We start from the raw sequence: 21,095 nt of genomic DNA, 5'->3' as shown, positions 1-21,095 counted from the left end.
TTTATCCCCTGAGAGGCCTATTATAGAGGTAGATAAGGAGCAATTATCTCCTCTATCAGGCGAAGTCAGTCTAAGTCCAGGGGCCCCATCAGTACCGCCTCCCCCCCAGACTACTGTCAATGCCTTGGAGTCTGGCTCACATAACATACGGAAGTCGTTTGTAGTAGTGGGCCCAAATGAGGAGGCTCTAGGTATTAATACAGTACAAGAGAGCGAGCTTGAAGAAGCAGCTGTTACATCTCAAAGGGGCGAGCACAAAGTCGGCGAAAAAGTAAATGGAACCGACGGGAGAACAAAAATTCCTGGAGAGAATATTCCTTCTCCAAATCATGGGAACACTGACAGACAAGAATTTGAAGGGAACATTTTTCTATCCTCAACCCCAATTGCCAAACCTGTAAACCCTAAGAAAGTTTCCTTAGAAATGTTGTGGCAAGCTATAACTGCTTTACAAGTAAATATTGCCAATCTAAATGTCAACATAAAAGAGATGCAGAATGCTATATTAAATATTAATCCTTTGGTTACTAATAACAGTGTTACACTGGTAAAAGTGGAGGAAGAACTAAATTTAATTAAAAATGTACAGGTTAACATCATTAAGGGAGAAAGTGTAATGGCTAAGAAAGTGGAAACTTTGGAAAATGTGGTCCGCTATCAAAATCTTAGAATAGTCAATTTTCCTAAGTGTAGATTAATATCATCTAAAGAACAATTGAAAAATTATTTTATGAATGTTCTTTCAATAACATCAGAAAATTTACCTTCAATATCTAATGCGTATTTTATAGGACAGAGTAACCAAAGTAGGAATGTAAATGTAAATCAAGAATATCAGGAAACAACTTTGAATGTTACAGAATTGCTAGAGACATCTCTTAGTGCCCAGGTAGAGAGTAGGGGTACCCTGGTGGTAAAATTCTCTCTGTCAGAAGACAGAGATAAAATTCTAAAATTGTTTATGTTAAATAGAACCTCTCTCTACCTGGGCCAGAAGATATGGATCTATCCAGATATAGCTAGAGAAACTCAAACTAGGAGAAAAAAGTTCATTGTATTGGCAAATCTTGCCAAAACCTTTGGGATCCGTACCATCATAAGGTTTCCATGTAAATGCATAATGTGGGTGAAGGATAAAAAGTATATATATTATGAGCCACAGGATTTAGAAAAATTCTTAGAAGGGCAGAGGGCTCAGGAGGAAGGAGATAGGAATTCTAGTCAGGACACTGTTGGGTCTTAATGATATGTCGACACACTTCTGTTAATTTGTTGTAAGATTATTTCCTTAAAAATTTTCTTTTGTTTATAGTAGCTCCCCAGATTTGTTTGGTAATTGGAAGAAGGTGATTAATTGGTATGTTTATTGTTAGAATTTGGAGTTGTAATTATGGTAACCTTTCTTCCTCAAAAATAATTTTCATTGTATGAACATTATAGAAAAGTATTTCTGATTTTATTTTGTGAATTAAAATCATAAATAAAGAATTAAAAAAAAAAAAAAAAAAAAAAGAAAAGGTCAGACAGTAGAGTTGCCAGAACCTCTTTGTCTCTAAGATTCCTTAATACCCTTAGATGTATTCCATCAGGGCCCATTACTTTTAGTTTTGCTAGCTCCTGCAAATATATTTTTTTGCAAAGTGTTTGATATCTACCTCCCATCTATTCCTGTATGTGGTAGTTTTGTATGGTCCTACTCCAAGCCCTTCCTCGATGATCAGTGAACAGAAATATTTGTTAAGCAACTCTGCTCCCCGATCCCACCAATCCTCTCCATATCTGTCCAACTCATGTGCATTGTTGTTGGTGTTATAACCATGGTCACTCTGTGCCAGGTACTCCAGTTTTCTTGAAAGCCTTACTGCTGCCCTACTGTTGATATGAGGGTTATAAGGTGATCAGAAATAAAGAAGACTGAATAAAGCCAATAAGCAGCACTAGAATTTTTATGCCAAATGTGAGGACCTTAGCTGCAGTGTGACCCTCCTGACTGCAGGGGTCCTCAGTGGGCTGCTGTCTGGGCTGCCCAGGCTTGTGCCTTAAGCCTTGAACTCTTTAATGCCTCAGTACCTCCATGTCCTCAAAAGGCCAGGTTCACCCACAGTTGCCTGCCTCAGCTTGGACTTAGTTCTTGTAGCTGTGGGTGTTGTACCTAGTCTTGTATTCTTGCTCTTTTTACTATCTGATCTTGTACTTAGGCCCCATTTTAGTGGCCTTCTTAGTTTGTGATTAGTCTTGGGTTGTCTATGTTTTTCCCTGTGTTTAGATTTAGTTTCTGTTTTTGGTACTGGCCACAATAGTGACCTTCTATTTGTCTGTCTGGTTTCCCATGTCTGTTTGTCCTTGTCCCATGAGTGCACTCCCTTATCTGTCTTTCTGTTTTTGTGGTGCATACCTGACTGTCCTCTGCATCCCTGCTGCCTTATTGGGTGCCCCTGTACCTGTCTTCATGCACCACTGGCTAAGTCCTGCCAGTCCCTAGAACCAGAAGGCTCAACTCAGATGGAAAGTGGCTAGTCAGGTAGAAGATCTTAACTCCCAGCTAGCTACCTTGGAGGTCCTGCCTCAGATTTCTTCCAAGCACCAGCCAGTTGTGGCATGACACCAGGTAAGTATTGGACCAATACAGCTACTCACAGGACAAAAAGCACATGAGCCTGGTGCTATATTAAATTCCAAGTGTCTATTAAATTCCAAGTGTCTATGTATATTAAATTCCAAGTGTCTATTAAATTCCAACCTCAACTGGCTTAACCCTCCCCTTTTACCCCGTACTTCCAAGAGACCTACCCGCCCAGCACTCCAAGGAACACTCCAAGCCCAATCTATCAAATCTTTTAAGCTCACATCCACAATGAACAGAGCCTTCTCCCTTGCCGGCCCCACGCTATGGAACTCACTTCCCCATGATATTCGCACTGAGACCTACACCCCCGCTTTCAAAAAGAAGCTTAAAACCTGGCTTTTCCAGCAGGCTTACTCCACTACACCCCCCATTACATAATTCCCCACTAGGAATGTTACTCTACGAATGTTACACTGATATCCTGGTTTGAACGCCTCTTGCCTATCGATTTTGTACTGCGCACCAACTGTGTATATAGTTATTGTTATAGTTCAAGTACTTATCATATACCCATGGCTTCTAACCATGGTTGTGTGTTTTATGTAAGGGCTCCTCCCAAACATTTGTTATATGTTACCTAGCTCACTATATTCTGTTTTATGTAAGGGCTCCGCCCAATGGTTTGTGTTTGCTGTAAACCGACGCGATGTGCAAACGGTCATCGGTATAAAAGAAACGTTAAATAAATAAATAAATAAATATTATCAGTCTCACAAATCACACAGACATCCAAATATAAATAACTACTTAGAAAATTACCAATACTTTATTCAATTAATATTTAAAAATTAGAAACCCTCTGCAGAAGCCGTATGCATTATATTGTATCAGGGCTGACTAACATTTGACTTTTAAATATTGCTCCAGTAAAGGATCAGATTTTGTAATCTCTGTGTGCTTCAATATATAGTTTGAGATGTGTTTGGCTGAAAAGAAAAAATAGCAAATGATTAACACTTAGGGAAAAGATTTAAAAAAGGATAGAGTGGTATTGGAAAATCATTCTTTATTTACCAATTTTATACTGTACAAGTTCCACAACAATGTGCCAACAAAAATGTGACCGACTCTGATCCTTCTGAAACTGTGAACTAATTTGGAATGACTAAGGTCATGAAAAGCTCCAATTGTGATTTCTCTCTCTTTCTCCTTTAACCATATTACTAAATCTTGGACTAGCTTTCAGATTAAACAAAGGATTAGGATTTTTCTTCTTTTTCTAGATAACTAATACTGCTTTTTTCTGACTTCCAAAACAGTGCTTTTACACATAATGGCATACTTAATATAGGTTAACAAATTTTATACAAAACCATAAAAAAGTCAGAGCAAAATATGAAAATTTAAACCAATAAACTAATGCAGGCATGTTGACCTGCCTTATGTGCATACCTACATACCTTCATTGGCTTATTTTTTTAAACAAAGGGAAAGAAATAAATCAAATTCCTCGGTTCTCACATCACAAACATTTAGTATCGTGCAGTCATCTTATTTAGTGAACAGTGAGTGTTGTCTGCCTGTTTCTCCCTAAGTCATGAGGTGAGATGAGTCCACACCACTAATACTTTCATTGCACCTATCCAGACTAGTAGTGGCAATTTAGAGGGATATAATAAACAGTTTGTAGAGAGAAGGTCAATAATCCAAAACTGTACCCCAAATTGGGAGATTTTTCACATGGACTGGATTTGTCAGACTATGATTATGTATTAAGAGTTATCACCCAGGAAAAAGACCTTGAAGTCACTGTGGGCAACACATTGAAATCTTCAGCTCAATGTGCAGTGGGCAGCTAGAAAAGCAAATAGAATGCTAGAAATTATTTGGAAAGGAATAGAAAACAAAACTTGGAATATTGCCATACCTTGAAAATTGCATGCACTTTTGGTTGCTGCATCTCAAAAAAGCTACAGCTAAACTAGAAAAGGTACAGAGAAGAGTAGCAAAAATGATTACACAAATCAATCTGGCTCCCTTTGAAGAAAGGCTAAACAGATTAGGGCTCTTCAATTTGGTGTAGAGAAGATGGGGAATATGAGAGTTTTATAAAATTGTGCGGTATGGGATATATTAATAGGGATCAGTTATTTACAAATAGTACTAGGAATAGGGGACCAACCCCTGAAACTAATATCTAGTAACTTTAAAACAAAATTTAAGAAAGTATTTTTTTTCAGTCAATGCATAATTAAGCTATGGAACTTGTCACAAAACGTGGTTAAGGCTAGTAGTGTAACTGACTTTAAAAAAGGTTTGGACAAGTTTCTGGAAGACTGGTCCATAAATAATTACAGCCAGATAGTTTGGTTTCTCCATCTCTTTATTCTTGGGGACAGCAATATGAAACACTTTCATATTAAGATTTGTCAGGTACTTCCAGCCAGACTGGCTGCTAACAGACAGGATGTTGGACTTGATGGACCATTGGTCTGACCCAGCATGGCATTTCTTATGTTTTTATGATTTGTGATCAAGGTTAAAATGGCAAAGGCCCACATCTTTGGGATTTATCATGATCAGGGAGTGTAGTCTGATAAACCCATCTTGTGAGAAAGTCCCTAGATCTAGGGTGGAGGTTAGGACTATGATTGTTTTTGGCCCATCTCATACAGTATATTGCAAAACCCAACCAAAAAACCCCCCACTTCTCGAGAACACACAGGTGCCATGCTGCTGGACTATGGGCCTTTTCTATTTAACTAATCCAATTTCAAGCAGCAGGACTACTGAAGATCTGCAAACTATCAGTTTACCTGTTCCCTAAATCTACCTTCTGTTTCTATTGGAAATACTCAATTGCATTTCAGTCTGTCTAAAGATTCTTTAAATACTTGAATGCACCCTTTTAAAACATCTCCTGCTGGTCACTTTTCAGGACTGTATATGATGCCTGAGTGTATCAGAAAGTAGTGCTAATACAAGTTTCTTTGCAATAGCACAGTGGAATTCTGATTTAACTTAGACACATGATGCTGAGAGTAGCAAAGTAATATATTGCTTCAAAAATAAAATGCACATTTTAAAAAGGGGTCTCAAATTCTGTTCTAACTGCTTACTAAATTGTCACAAAAATATTTTTCGTAGCATTGCTGTTTTAACACAGTTTTCATACATCGTTACAGATTCTAGGCTTCAAAACTTGAATAATGAAGCATCCACCCATCAGCATATGCTTAATAGGTTCTGTGATCCTTAAGAAATTTACTGAACTGCTGAAGTTTTTGAAAACCAAGGCATTTGTTTATTTTAAGAGAAATTCAACAACTTAGTGGGATACTTCTAGCAAATTAGTAAAACTTTTCTTTCAACATGACATTTCTTTCAAATCAATTATTTACTGCAGCCAAAACATATAGTTCATTTAACTGTACATAAAATAAACTAGGATATATATACATAACGATTTTAAGTTACAGGGCATGGGAATTTTTTTGGCAGATGCCATTAAATAGATGTTGCATACCTTTAGTACTTGATAAACTCAATGTTCTTAATTTGGCATAACTTGATACATTTTCTTGGATTCCCCTGCTTGCTAAACATTAGACCTAGATTGATCTGTAATTAAAGCTAATATTTCTGCATTGTACTTTTCACTGTTTTCTCTTGCACTCTGATTCCAAGCAGAATTTCTCATATGCTTCTTCAATTTCTGGATCCATCTCATCGTCAATTTCATCAAAGTATCTAAATAAAACAAAGAAGACATTTTATCACTCAGCAAAATGAACTGAGCTATAGTTTTAGGATTCCCAAGTAGTTACATAGTATTGCTTATCACTGACTTATTTTCAGTTAACATTAACTGCTCTGCTTATATTGTGCACACAAAGCAAAATCTAAAAAATAAAGCTGTGAGGAAAGATCATCATTAACATAAGCATTTATTAGTATTCAGTTTTCTCCTTTTTGTTTCAAAAGCTCACTTCAATCTGCAGCAAGCTCTGCACAAGCTGCACAATCTCAGCCAAAGAAGAGTTGGCAAACCAACCAAAAGACAACACTTTTTATATCTGGACTGTGCTTATTTTTTTTGAAGTGAACAGTTAACCAAAACTAATAGTGCAGTCAATTTTTTTTGTTTTATCATACACTAATACATTAACAGGCTAATTTTAAAAGTTTGGCGAGCATAACTGGGAGATATGCATGTGGCCATGGAGATTTTTAAAGACCTCCAGCTACGTGCGTATTTCCCAGTATGCGCCGAAGAAGCGGCTAAACAAAAAGGGGCAGGGCGGGGACGGGCCATTAGGCGCTGTCCTGCTGAAGCGCACGCCGGGATCAGACCAGCACGCGCAACCTGCTTCTGCATGGTAGAGCAGGTAAGTATAGAAAAAAAAACCTAGTTAGAGGGGTTTTAGGAGTTGGGGAGGCTAGAGGAAAAGGGAGGCAGGTTAGCTAGCATGGGGAAAGGCCTAGTCAGTCGCTGCGCACATCTTGCAAAATCCCCCCCCCCCCCCCTTACACGCGTCAGCACTCGTGCACACAGATATAAAATCGGGTGCTCATGTACGCGCGGGTAGCAGATTTCTTAATATGCGTTGATGCGCACAATTTATAAAATCCGCGCACACATGGACTCCCACACGCAGGTGTAAAAATTGATCTTTAAGCATGTCAAAAAACAGTTTAACAGGGCCAGCCCAATGATTCAGTACAAGTGTTGTGCACAGCCCTGAGGAGTACTAGGGTTTGATTCTTGGGTCAAATCTTGTTCCTTGGGTTAGCCAGAACTGGGGATGCTCCAATTGCCCAAGGGAACAGAAAGACACTGCAAGGCCAAAAAATAAATTTAAAAAAAAATCAGTTTACTTTCATACCTAAGAGTAGCTTATTGTGCTTATAGTTTCACAAAGAAACCACAGAACTAGTCATTTTATACAAACCTGACTGGAAAGATCAGGAAGGTTATGCAGTAAGTAGAGTTTTAATGTACAATCCTTTGTTCATGTCTGACCAATAAAGCCACTCCTTTTCCATGTAGTATCTTATAATTACATTTAAAGTGTTTGGCCACAGGAGATTCAGATTTAAATTTCCTGCATAAAGGGACTCAAGCATATTATAAAGATCCATTCCTCAAATATTAACTTATAAACTTCCCTTATAACTTCCCTCTCATTTGGTTGTATTTCTCTATCTTTTGCTCTTATTCTTAGGTCTTCCTATTGTATTTCATAGTATCTCATATTACTGAGAATATGATGATTATCTTGTCCCACTTTTTAAAAATCACATCTTACTTCACTTCAACCAATATGTCGTATTGGAGATAAGACTGAAAAACCCAAAACATCCCCATTTATAAAGGGATTTTCCTATCAGCAAGGATTACAAGCTCATGATAAAACATATGAACAAAGAGACACAGGACAAGTAAATAGGTCTGCAGAATAGAGAATGAAAGGTAGGGACTCCTTCCTGTCTCTGTTTTTTTGGGAGGACTTTTTGTTTCCTCTTCACCTTGCCAGACCAGTCTCTACCAGTGGGATTTGTCCCTCCTACTAGCAGATGAAGGCAGAGTGCAAGACTCCTCTTGGAGGTCATCTTACTATATAGACTGGTAGAGCAGGGAAGGAGTCAGTAGTCTCTGCCTTTGGCACATGGTAGGGGAGGCTGGTCAGCAGGAGAGAAGAAAAGAATGGCTCTAGATTGATTTACCCTAGGGCTGGGTCGGGGCTCTTCAGGATAACAGTCCTCCCTAGACTGATCTTCCCTTCCCCAGGGCAATCAGAAGCTGGGTCTGGCTGCACCAGAATGTTGTGAGCAAAGTAAGCGTGATTCCCTCTTGCCGAGGTGCAATTAACACAACCTCGAGGGCAAAGCCCTAAGGTATGCGCTGACAGTGGGCGAATGCACCTTTGCACAGGCCAGACTAAGGGAATGTCCAAAAGTCAGTAACTACAAACTGAGCTGAAGAGGTGGATCAAGGCTGCGAATGAGACTGAAGACAGACTTGGATGACCTTTGCTGAGGCGACAAGGGAGTATTGGCAGGGCTCTTTTATAGGGCAAAGAGTCCTGCCATCATCCAAGGGCGCCGTGGGCTTTTCCCGCCAGAGGCCCTAGGGGGAAGCTCACTTGCAGCAATTCTGGTGGCATACCACCATGCTGTGTCACCCAGCAGTGTCCCACCACAGCAAGGCCTGCCAGTCCTGGGGTGACTAGAGGGGTCGTCCCACGAGTGACAAATGTAATAGTACCCCTTCCTCTAAGCCCCCCAAGCTTATCTTCACCTTGTGGGGAGACACTGAAGATACATCTTTACCATCAGGGAACTCAGGGGTTTCAACATCATATCCAAGGATTCTTTGATCTGAGGTTGAACTAAACAAGTATTTGTGGATTGGTCTTGTTCTACTGGTAAGGACCCTTCGCAAAGGAAAGACATGACTTAAGCTCTGGGATAATCATGTTATTTATTATTTATTTATTTAAATTCTTTTAATATACCGATGCTCAAGACGTGGTCTTATCGTACCGGTTTACAATGAAACTAGGGGGAAAACCAATTAACAATAAGTTGAAGATATAAAGGTTACATCGAACAGGGGGCAAAACATGGACTTTTGAAGAAAGGAAAGATTTCAAACTAATACAACTGGAGATTACCAAAATGGTAACGAAATAGATGAAAATTAACATAAGGTTGCTGAATGTTGAATGAGGACAGCCCCTGCTGTCTTGGCAGTGGCTTCTACCTCTACAATAATAGACTTCAGAGATTTGGAGCAGTTAGAAGAATTGCAAGACACTAGGGCTACAGATTGTTTTCAAAACATAAGCTAAAACAGGATTTATATTGGAGCAGCAGATCTAGTGCTTCAGGCAAGGTCATCTGGAAAAGACACCCAGAGATAAAAACGAGGCAGCACAATGCTCTTGGCAGGACGGACCCCACTGGTTGATCTGTAAGGTGCTCCAGTCAATGGATGGTTGATGAGTCTGAGGCAGGGTAATCCAAGTACAAGGGGACTGGAAGCCTTAGGTAGCACATAGAATTGGAGGGTTTCTTGATGAAACCCAGTCTGAATATTGATAGGCAAAGTGGTTGTAGACATGCGGCCGGGTAAGGGTTCTTCGTAGAAGGAAGAAATAATACAAGGAGTGGTCAAACGGGTAGTAGGGCATCTACACTGATGTAACAGATTCCTGAATAAAGTTGCCCCTGCCGCCAGAACCTAAGGCTTCAGTTTCAACTGAGTGTTTTCCAAAGGCGAGGTGGTGGGAGCTGTATCATGGATTCCATGGTCTAGACGGGTGCCAGTGCAGGGTTCCCCTGGGCTGGTACTGGGATGGGGCTCAGACGTTGGGTTTGTATAATATCTAAGCGCTGAGACAGGGTCTTTAGTAGGCCATTTACTTGATCAAGTTGGTGTTGGGCCTGTTGCATGAACCTATGCAAGAAACTATTTAATTCGGTCTTTTGATCCTGCATCTGGGTGGCCAAGGCAGCAATGGCCCATCACAGACACATTCACTGAGCTCATGGCCTCAGCAACCTGTTGTGAGTGACATAAGTGTGAGCCTCTCTTGCTGTGGCACAAATGATGCAACCTCAAGTGCAAAGCCCTAAGTTCGGCGGCAGTGATGGGTGAACGAGTCTTTGCACAGGCCAGACTAAGTGAAAGTCCAAAAGTCAATAACTATGGCCAGTGCTGAAGAAGTGGACCAAAGCTGAGGCTGAAGACAAACTTGGACGACCTTTGCTGACACACAAGGGAGCATCAGCAAGGCCCTTTTATAAGGTGAAGAGTCTTATCATCCAAGGGCACCGCAGGCTTTTCCTGCCATTGGCCCTTTAAAAGAGCAAGCTTCCGGCACGAGCACACCTAAGAGGAAGCCCAGTCGCAGTGATCCTGGCGGTGTCCCACCGCAGCAAGGCACACTGTTCCCAGGGTTGTCTGGCAAACGGCAAATGTAATACAAATAAGAGCAGTTGGCTTTTTTAAAAATAAAAATAAAAGAAGAAAAGCCATGGCAGTATTAGCAGGGGAGGGCCAGGAGGGAGAAGGCCTTATTCTGTGGACACAGCCCGAACTGGCCCTAGGACCATCACATTGGACGAAGTATGGAAAGGAGGAGGAAGTGCAGCAGGTGTGGGGCTCAGCACATCCCAAGTGTCTTTCTGTAAGAACTGCAATGGCACAGAAAGGGGAGCCGCAATAGAAGAGGGAGGTGGGCCCAACCCCTTCTACCACATTCCCAGCCATTTTTAAACAGAGAAAGACAGCAGACAGGGACTCTAGACACTCATTGGCAGCATTGGAAAGAGTTATGGGGTTTCAGCCGGCGCAAGATCCACAGGAGAAGAGGAATTCTCCTCATGAGTTTGTCTGGACAACGCATAAAGCATACTGCCATATGAAAGGCCAAGCCAGGTAAGAGGCCTAGGAGAGCATTCTCCCTGCAGGCAGGCAAAGGGGAATAATCCTTGGAGGAAGAAAAAGGGGTTTTCCTAAGAGGACTTATTGGAGGAAGTAGGCAGATTCTACAGTGATGCTATTTAGATCAGAGGAGTTTGGGGCACTAATAATGAAGGTGTCTCAGGTACTGAATCTAAATGAGGACCAGCCTAAGATATTCAAGCATAAACTAAACCTTAATCTCACAGGCATCAGGAAACCTGTGCGAGCCTTTCCGTTCCACTCGGCAATACTGGAAAAGATGACAGAGGAATGGGAAGACCCAGAGTCAAGTTTAAGAAGCAGGATGACAATACAGAAATTGAATGTGGTGGAATAACAGGATAAGAACAAGTTGCTGCAGCTACCTAAAATGGATGCCACAGTATCGGCAGGAGCAAAAAAAGATGACTGGGCAAGCAGGGGGTGAGGGGTTGAGCAGCAGCATTAACATATACCCAGGATAGGAAGGTGGATGTGCTTATAAACAGATCCTTTGAGTTGTCCAGACCAAGCCCTTATGGCGTTAGCCAGCAGCAGCCTTCATTGCAGATATACTGTATGATCTAATTAGGCTAGCAGTGAAGCATGCTGTCACAAAGGTTATGGCCAGGCGCATGCTTGAGTGGCTGACTCAGCCTCTAAAACCAAGTTAAGGAAACTCCCATTTAAAGGGAGGCTATTTGGAGAATAATTAGAATGGTGAAGGACCTGGGGAGGGGGGGGGCACAAAACCACAATGACTACCGCAAGATAGACACAGAAGGTACACCTGATGGGAGCCTATGAGACAGTGAGCGAGGGACATTGGCAATATAAGCTAGGCAGAAGTCAACATTTGTGCACAGTTAAGCCCCTAGGTTGAAGGCAGCCTCAACAGAGGGAACACCAGACCCGATCTTGCCAATAAAGGCCCACAGTGACGGTTTGCAAGCCCTCTCCTTAGTGCCGCCAATAGGAGGCAGATTGCAAAGATACCACAGAGAATGGGTTAGCATCACAGGGGACCAGTAGGTTCTCAATGTTAAAGAGAATATGCCCCGGAATTGAAATTCCCAATAAGGAAGGCCTTTCTATCATCACTATGCAAGGCAGGCGAAAGGAAGGCAGTGCAAGAAACATTAGACAGGTTGATCCAACTGCAGACAATTATTCCTGTAGAAGAGAAGCATACTCAACCTGTTTCATAGTTCCCAAGAAAGAAGGAACTTTCCAATCAGTGTTAGATTTGAAGGTGAACCAGGCACTGAGAATACCATGTTTTTTACATGGAATCATTGGCAACAGTGAAATGGGCAGTAAGAGGCAAATTTTTATCTTCTCTAAATTTTTCAGAAGCTTACCTCCACATCCCAATCAGGAAAGATTTTCAGTACTTCCTGCACTGTGATATAGCAAATCAGTATTAGCAGTTCAAGGTGCTGCCCTTTGGTCTAGCGACAGTACAAAGGACATTTACAAAGGTAATGGTAGTGGTAGCAGCTTTCCTGTGCAAGGAAGGTATCGGGGTGCATCTGTGTCTAGATGATTGGCTAATCAGGGCCAGTTACTTACAGGAAGGTAACCAGTCAACAGAGAGGGTAATCCAGATCCTGGAAAGGTTGGGTAAGGTAATTGAACAGAGCTAAATGCATTCCTCCTAAATGCTGGTATAACTCAGAGCACAGTTCAATACCAAGACAGGAAGACTATGACAAAGGAGAGGATAGATAAGCTTCAATAGCAAACAAGGAAGCTGATGAGCATCCCATCCCCTCGGAAATTGTCATATCTACAGGTGCTGGGGTCTATGGCGGCTTCAATCGAACTGGTACCCTGGGAAAGGCACACATGAGACCACTGCAGAAGGCTTTTCTATGCAGATGGTCCCACAAAGCCAGGATTTTGACAAGAGATTAGTTATGACAGCATAGACCAGGAGGCATCTGGAGTGATGGCTGTCAAGGACCAGCTTAACCAGAGGTTCCAGCCTAGAGCCCCTGCAGTGGATAACTGTGTCAATGGATGCATGTCTGCTAGGAACAGGGGGCTCTCTGCAGAGGTCAGGTAGTACAAGGGACTTGGTCACAGCTGGAAGCATCATATTCAATAAACTATTCAGAGATCAGGGCAATCAGAATGACTCTAAGGAGTCTCTTGCCAAGGTTAGCAGAAAGGTCAGTGAAAGTACTTTCGGACAACGCCACAGCAGTGGCATGTGTGAACATGCAAGATGGAACAAAGAGTTGCTGCTAGAACAAGAGGCAGCCAAGATAATGAATATGGCATAGATACCTACAGAATATTTCAGCATGCAGCAGGGGCAGACAGTACTTAGGCTGATTTTCTCAGCTGCCAGACTCTCGACCCAGGGGAGCGAGAGCTGATGGAGAAAAAGCCTTCAGCTAAGCCGTGCATACATGGGGGACACCCCAATGGGATTTAATGGCAACACAAAGGAACACCAACGCAAGACAATTTTACAGTTGAAGGAGAGAGTGGAAGTCCAGAGGGATAGATGCACTGTCCCAAAGATGGCCCACAAATACTTGCTGTGCATGTTTCCCCACAGCCGACGGTAGGGAAAGTACTCAAGAGAATAGCTCAGCATCCAGGACTAGTGATATTGATTGTGCTGGACTAGAGGCTGTGGTATGCGGATCTAATCAAGCTGAGAGAAGCAGATCCCAGTTTCAAGGGAATGAAAGGTCATCTAAAACAAGAGCCAATGGTCATGGAGGATCCCGCAAGGCTGTCTCTTTCCAGACTATTGAAAAGGGCAGGTTTACAAGGAGGGGATAGTCTCCCCAAGTAATTGAAACACTATTAAAAGCAAAAAATGAGATCCACTTGCCTATCATATAGTAGGATCTGGAGAATCTTGAAAAGGTGTACACAGAAAGGATTAACACCCCGAAGGTTAGATATTGCTACCATACTGCAGTTCTGCAAGAAGGGCTAGAGAAGGGTCTGGCTGTAAACTCACTGCAGGTTCAGGTATCAGTAATTGCCTGCTATAAAGGACTGCTGAAGGGAAGGTAGATAGCAGCCCATCCTGATGTGGCTCACTTTCTGAAGGGAGCGAAGCAGCTACGGCCTCCACATAAGCCATTAATTCCATGGTGGGACTTAAACCTGGTGCTAAAAGTTCTAATGAGAGCCTCATTTGAACCCTTCAATGAGATTTTGTTGAAGGACTTGACACAGAAAACAATCCTGTTAGTAGCAATTTGTTCAGTAAGAAGGATTTCAGAGCTACAAGCACTCATACAGGTGTATTTTCCTGGCCTTTTCAAGGGAAAAACTAACTATGACAGATTCCCTCATTTTTGCCAAAGTAGTATCAGGTTTTCACCTCAATCAGGCCAATTCACTGCCGTCAGGAAGTGTAGGAAAAAGGAAAGAATTAACATTTTTGGACATCAACAGAGCATTACTGAGATACTTGGAAGTAACTAATGGGTTCCAACGATTGGATATACTTTATATTATTCGCAGGAGAAAGGAAAGGAGAAGGAGTATCTAAGGCATCGATCGCCAGATGGATAAGGAGGCTATAGTATAAGCATATGTGGTGAGAGGGTGACAGATACCAGAATGCCTGAAAGTGCACACTACAAGCAGCATCCTGGGAGGAGTACACAGTAATAGATCCAATTGACATCTGCAAGACAGGCACCTGGGCATCAGTGCATACATTCACGAAGCATTATAGATTGAACCTTCATGAGAAAGAGAAAACGAAATTTGCTGCGGGAGTTCCGGAAGCAGCTCTGGGTATCTGCCACCCTGGATAAGTATCGTTTAGATATATCCCACTGGTGGAGACTAGACTGGCAGGACGAAGAAGGCACAATTAGGGCTTACCTGCTAAATTTCTTCCTAAAGTCCTGACAGACCAGTCTAGTATAGGGGATGGAGTGGAGGGATCAGGAACAGAGGGGTCAGAAAATGCCACCACTGTAGGAAGAGCAGAGAGAATATCCATCTGAGATTTAGATTATCTTATATTAAAAATAGTTATTTTTGTTTTTGAGGAGTCATAAGGCAAAAAAAAAAAATAAAGTAGGAGAAAAATGAGGGGGAAAGAAAGAATCTAGATTCAAGCAAGAAGCTTTGTTAAGTTGGACGGGCAAGAGAGAATTGCCTATGCCCTTTTTTTTTTTTTTTTTTTAATTTTTGGGAATGTATCAATAAAAAAAAAAAAAAAGCCACATATCAGGAGGACCAGCTTTGAGACCAGTCTACTAACTCCTTCCCTGCTGTACCAGTCTATATAGGAAGGTGATGTCAGAGAGGAGTCTTGCACTTTTCCTTCATCTGCTGGTAGAAGGGTAAATCCCACTAGGGGAGACTGGTCTATCAGGACTTAAGGAAAGAAAATTAGCAGGTAAGCCCTAATTGTACCTTCTAGTTACTAACTTGCTAATTGGTGGATTTAGACTTTAAACAGGGTTGCAAAAGGGAAAGCTGCTGATTTCAACACAAAAGACAGTAATCAATACAGCTACTCCTAACGCTTATGAAGCATGATGAAGAGTAGCATTTGGATTCTTGAGTTTATTTACTGGATTTGACACTGAAAAGATTGCGCTGGAGTTTGAAAACTGAGCTTAAGAATGGCACTATGATAAAGACATGAGCTACATTAAAAACATAAGTGAAGGGGAAAGAGTGGAGGATGAGGAATTCCTTATCACTGTGATTCCATCCGGGGACTTGGTTGCTGCTGCTGACGTTTCTCAGCCCAGCACCACATAAAATCATAGTTTGCAGCAGCATGCACCAAAGGGGCATGCCCCTCTGTGCGTTTTCTCCTGGATGTCGTCCTCCTCAAGTCTTGGTTTCTCCAAAGATATGGGAAAGAAGAGAAAGGGTACTCTGAGGTTTGGCCTACCTTCTTCCCAGTCTACCCCTCAACAGACCCAATTAACTCACGTCAGAGCCTATTGGATGTTCCCTCCCCCAATTTGCACATTTAGATGAAACTAGAGAACAAGCTGTCTCAATAGCAGGGCCCTTCTTCTGGAATTCCCTTCCAAATGAAATTAGATTGATAAAAGAGCCCAAAATCTTTAAAAGGTATTAAACACATTCTTATGCCAAAAAGCCTACTCTTCGTAAGCATGTCACATTTATAATTTTGTAGGCAAATATTTTGTCCTTACTGTGTTTTATGATGTTAGTCTGTGACCATTTTATTATTGTTTTTAATTATGGATGTGCCTTGTACCTCACCCTAAATGTAGGAAGGGTGGGTAACGTTTTAAATAAATAAGGCCTTTACCTTTATGGGACAAGTAAAACTTGAAGCATGTGGCGACACTGCTTCTGTCCAATTTGAGAGCTCGGTCTTTAACCCCTTGGCCCGAGTCCACCACATGTGCCTACTTCTACTAAGACCTGGAGAGGGATCTAAGGTCCTATGGGTACTCTTATTCGTTCTTCAGTTGAGAGGCCTCAGCTAGCACTAGGAGTTATGACATTTTCTCCTGTGATGGAGACCTGCCACAATAACTTTAGAATCACTCTGGACAGCCATATCTAACTTGCAGGCCGATACAGTACAGTGCGCTCCAGCGGAGCGCACTGTTAACCCGCGATTGGACACGCGTTTTCAACGCGCTAGCTTTACCCTTTATTCAGTAAGGGGTAATAGAGCGTCGAAAACGTGCGTCCAACCCCCCCTGAACCTAATAGCGCCTGCAACATGCAAATGCATGATGATGGCCCTATTAGTTATTCCCGCACGATTCAGTAAGTAAAATGTGCAGCCAAGCTACGCATTTTACTTTCAGAAATTAGTGCCTACCCAAAGTTAGGCGTCAATATCTCCGGGCACCGGGAATGTGCACAAAAAAGCAGTAAAAACTGCTTTTTCTGTGCACCCTCCGACTTAATATCATGGCGATATTAAGTCGGAGGTCCCGAAAGTTAAAAAAAAAATAAATTTGAAATCGGCCCATGGCTTGAAAACCGGATGCTCGATTTTGCCAGCGTCTGGTTTCCGAACCCGTGGCTGTCAGCGGGTTTGAGAACAGACACTTGCAAAATTGAGCGTCGGCTGTCAAACCCGCTGACAGCCTCCTCTTTTTACTGCGGGCCCTAATTTAAATATTTTTATTTACTGTATCGCACGCACTGGACACTGGCCTGAGCGTGTGTTTGCTCGCTCTCCCGCGGCTTTTACTGTATCGGCCCATTGGAGTCCTCTTTAACTGCAAGATAGACTCAGTTCTTAGTTCAATTGAAACTGTCTGCTCAAGTTAATACTCACAGATAACTTCAGAACATACTGAGCAAATTACCAAAAATGATGTAAATATATTGCTTCACAGGAAAATAGAAAGCATGGGTAATTATTCCAAATGTTTGAATTTTAGATTTTTAAATTTCCCACACTGTTCTTTGAATTGTCCTGTGGAGATGCTCAGAAGGTTTTATTTGGACTTTCTGAAAATCCCCAAAGAGGCAACTCCTGAGAATTCTAAGATGTATTAAATATCATGGATAAAAGGTTATGAGTCTCAGAAGGTGAAAAATATGGTGGGTAAATCAAACTAACTTTCTTGAGGAATCTGATTTTAAAAGTCAGGATAGAGCTACTTTGGTAGTGGTATTTGCTAGAGATTATGATGAACAGTGGACCTTGAAATTGTTTTTGTTTTAAATACAATACTTTTTTGGGTTATAGAATAAGTATTTCTAGATATGGTCAATCAGATGCAAACATGTAGAAGATAGTTTTGATTAAAAAACCTAGGGTTTTAGCTTTAGAAGCAACTTTTATATTGAAATTCCCTTGCAAGTTTTGTGATTCTATGTCCCAGTCAAGTTAGACAATTTTTTTTTTCACAGAATAGGAGTTCTCCTGCTGTTATTACTGCTGTCAACTGATTCTGACCTAGCCCGTTTTAGTTAATACCGTCTTTCTTTATATATTTTCTTAATATAACTCTCCCCATGATGTGGTTGGAAATGATTTTTGAAATTTGTCTTTTTTTTTTTTTAAACTGGATTATCGATATGACTTCTTAAATGCAAGATAATATTCATTTATATCAAGAAATGTAAGGAGATTTTTTTTTTTAATTAAGTGGGTTGTAGGTGCAGAAATGAGCACATGCTGAAAAGACCATATATATTTATCATGGACCAAAGGAGCAAAATTATAGCGTGCATGATAGGGAGGCAAGAAAGAAGCCACTATTCATGAAAGCCCAACTTGAATCCTATATGAAGTATTCAAAGGAACTCTCTTGGGATACTGTGCCCATGTAAAAAGTTTTGTAGTCTGAGAAAACTAAAAGAGAACTTTTTAGGCTGAATATAAAGTGTCAAGTTTGGTGCAAACCCAACACAGCACATCACCCACAGAAAACCACCCCTATTGGGAAGCATGGTAGTAGCAACATCATGTTATGGAGATGTTCCTTATCGGCTGGGGCAATTGACAGGATGGAAGGGACAATGAATGGAGAAAAGCAAAGTCCTAGAGGAAAACCTGCTGCAAGAAAACAAACTGGGATGCAATTCATCTCTCAGCTCAACAATCTGAAGCACACAGCTAAAGCTACATCGTAATGCCTACGAAACACACAGGTAACTATCTTGATGAGACCCAGTCAAAGCCCTAACCTCAATCCACTTGAAAACCTATAGCACAGCTTCAAGATTGCTATCCATCAACACTCCCCAAGGAACTTGACAGAACTTGAACAGTGTTCTAAAGAAGAAAGATTTGTCAGTATCAGACCAAAGTGTGCAAGGTTGGTGGAGACCTATCCCAACAGCTGCACAACTATAATTCCTGCCAACGGTGCATCCACCAAGTACTGACAGGGGGGTGGAGACTTATCCAATTGTTGGATTTCAGTTTTTGTTGTACTTTGTCCACCAATAAAATATTTCTGCTCCAAAAAGTGTGGCGTATGATATATTGATGAGTGGAAAACAATCATTTTAATGCAAGCAAGTCTGATGCACTGACACAACAAAATGTGAAAAATGTTCAAGAGGGTGCAGACTTTCTATAGTCCTGTAGTTCTGACAGGACCAGAGGCAGAATATAAAGAAATGTACAACAATACTAATTTACCACTGTCCACCTTTAAAGATTCAAAGATTATAAGTATGTTTTCTTGTATTATTGAGTATGAAATTACAATACTAATAAATTGCTGAACTGTACAAAATATCACTAATACATATGCTGTTAAGGGCACCATTTAGTGTCTAATACACTTTGTAAATAGCCTGTTACAATACCTGTTGTGTTACCTGTTGGAATTTCTTTGTTACTTTTATTATTAACCTTCACTCTATTTCTTGTTCTTTGTAAAGCTTGTTGCTATTTTTAAGTTATCTGTGAACCGAGATGATGTTCCCAACATATCCCGGTATACAAAAACACCCAAATAAATAAATAAATAAATAAATATTATTGTGATTTTTTTTCTAAACTTTCACAATGAGAAAAAAAACAAACTGATTTTTGGAAGAAGTTTCTTCTCCTTTCAGCTACAGTTGGAAGATGCTGTATTGCCAACCTATCACAACTGGTAACTCTTTCAGTGCCTGGATCTTTAGGATCCATGGTGAAGCTGGTTGACCTACCAGAAAGACTTCCACTCAGATTCTGATCACAATTTTCTTGGACTGCAGCATGTACATTTCAATCAAGGAGAGTCAGCTTATGGATGGCATCAATTGTAAGACAGAGTAGCTAATGAATTCCCTTAGGAAACTGCAGGTGATAATGGCTATACTAAGGAACATCTAAAACAAAGATTTTCTTGATGGGTTATAGGCAGCTGAGGAGACTAAAGAGCCAATATGTATACCTTAGAGGAAAGACAGGGCGATAGGAAACAGACTTTAAAGACCTGAAATGTATTATAAATACACAAGAAACAAACCTCTTCCAATAGAAAGGAAGCTGTAGAAATAGGGACCATGATATGAACATAAGATAAATGATGATGATATGAAGGCCTGGGGTGAGGGATAGTCTCAGGAACAATTTCAGGAAATATTTTTTCATACAAAGGGTGGTAGAGGCCTAGGATACCTTCCCTGAAGAGATGGTGACATCAAAAATAGTGATGCAATGCAAAAGGGTATGGGATAACCACAGAGGGTCACAAGAGGAAGAAAATGAAGCACTGCCAAGTTCCAGCCCTTGTATGGAGCAAGTTAAAACCCTAAAAAGGTGGTAACAGGGCAGCAGTCTCAATCCTAAATACCTTACTGGGGAGATTGAATGGGCCATGTTTATCTGACATTATTTACCATGGGCTCCATTTTCAGCTGCTGTGTGGCCCGGCTAGCTAGCTGGATAAACAACTAACTGGCAGGGTATATTCAGCAGCACGGTCGCACCGCTAAATATATCCAGTTAACTTTAGGATAGGCCTATAGCCCAATCAGAGTTAGCTGCATAGGTCAGGCTAACTCTACCCCACCCAACACCTCCTGCCCACCCCCACCTGATGTGGCTAAATTCTAACCATATAACGCATTATGTGACTAGAAGTTAGCCACATATGACAATGAATATCACCGGGTAGACATTTAGATAACTTTTCAAGCAGTCCAAATGAATTTTGAATATCGACCCCCATATTACTAAGACTTCTATGGCCTGAAAAGCCAACTAGAGGACAACAGGAAAAATAGAGCAAAAGGAAGACATTGCCTTCTAGGTGCATGGAAACTGAAAGAATCACTACTAGCACCAGACAGTACACCATCAAAGTCTCCAATTCAGTTACAGAATCAATACAGAGTCCTAGAATCACACGAGGAGGATCACACTCCATACGCCAGAGGAAACCAGAGCATTCCAGAGACCAAACTGGAGATAAAGAAAAATATTGGTGGTGATGACTCCCTTGTACAATTAACAAAGGGACCCATCTGCTAGCTAGATCTGTCCAGAGAAAAGTGCTGCCTGCTAGGAGCCCAAATCAGAAACCTTTCACCACTACATCCTGCTCACTCATATGAGCAGCAATGACACTGCCAAGAATGACCATGCACAGTTCAAAAAGACTCCATGGCACTGGCTATAAGGGTGGA

General features: G+C 41.2%; 1 protein-coding gene across 3 annotated transcripts in view; it reads right to left on the bottom strand.

Annotated features, from left to right (window-relative positions):
* Positions 1-3,612: 3,612 nt before the first annotated feature.
* PAIP1 (poly(A) binding protein interacting protein 1) overlaps positions 3,613-21,095 on the bottom strand; it is a 233,979-nt gene continuing 216,496 nt past the window's right edge. For all 3 annotated transcript variants that reach the window (XR_003852745.1, XM_029577749.1, XM_029577741.1), the window contains one exon: positions 3,613-6,316. Coding sequence is in view for 2 of the 3 variants with exons in the window: in XM_029577749.1 (XP_029433609.1) it covers positions 6,223-6,316 (94 nt within the window). In the remaining variant the exon portion in view is untranslated. The remainder of the gene's footprint in view (positions 6,317-21,095) is intronic.

Source organism: Rhinatrema bivittatum, chromosome 1 (assembly GCF_901001135.1).
Source record: "Rhinatrema bivittatum chromosome 1, aRhiBiv1.1, whole genome shotgun sequence".
Taxonomy (NCBI): domain Eukaryota; kingdom Metazoa; phylum Chordata; class Amphibia; order Gymnophiona; family Rhinatrematidae; genus Rhinatrema; species Rhinatrema bivittatum.
Note: the sequence above shows the minus strand (reverse complement) of the source record. Positions and strands in the feature narration are given on the sequence as shown.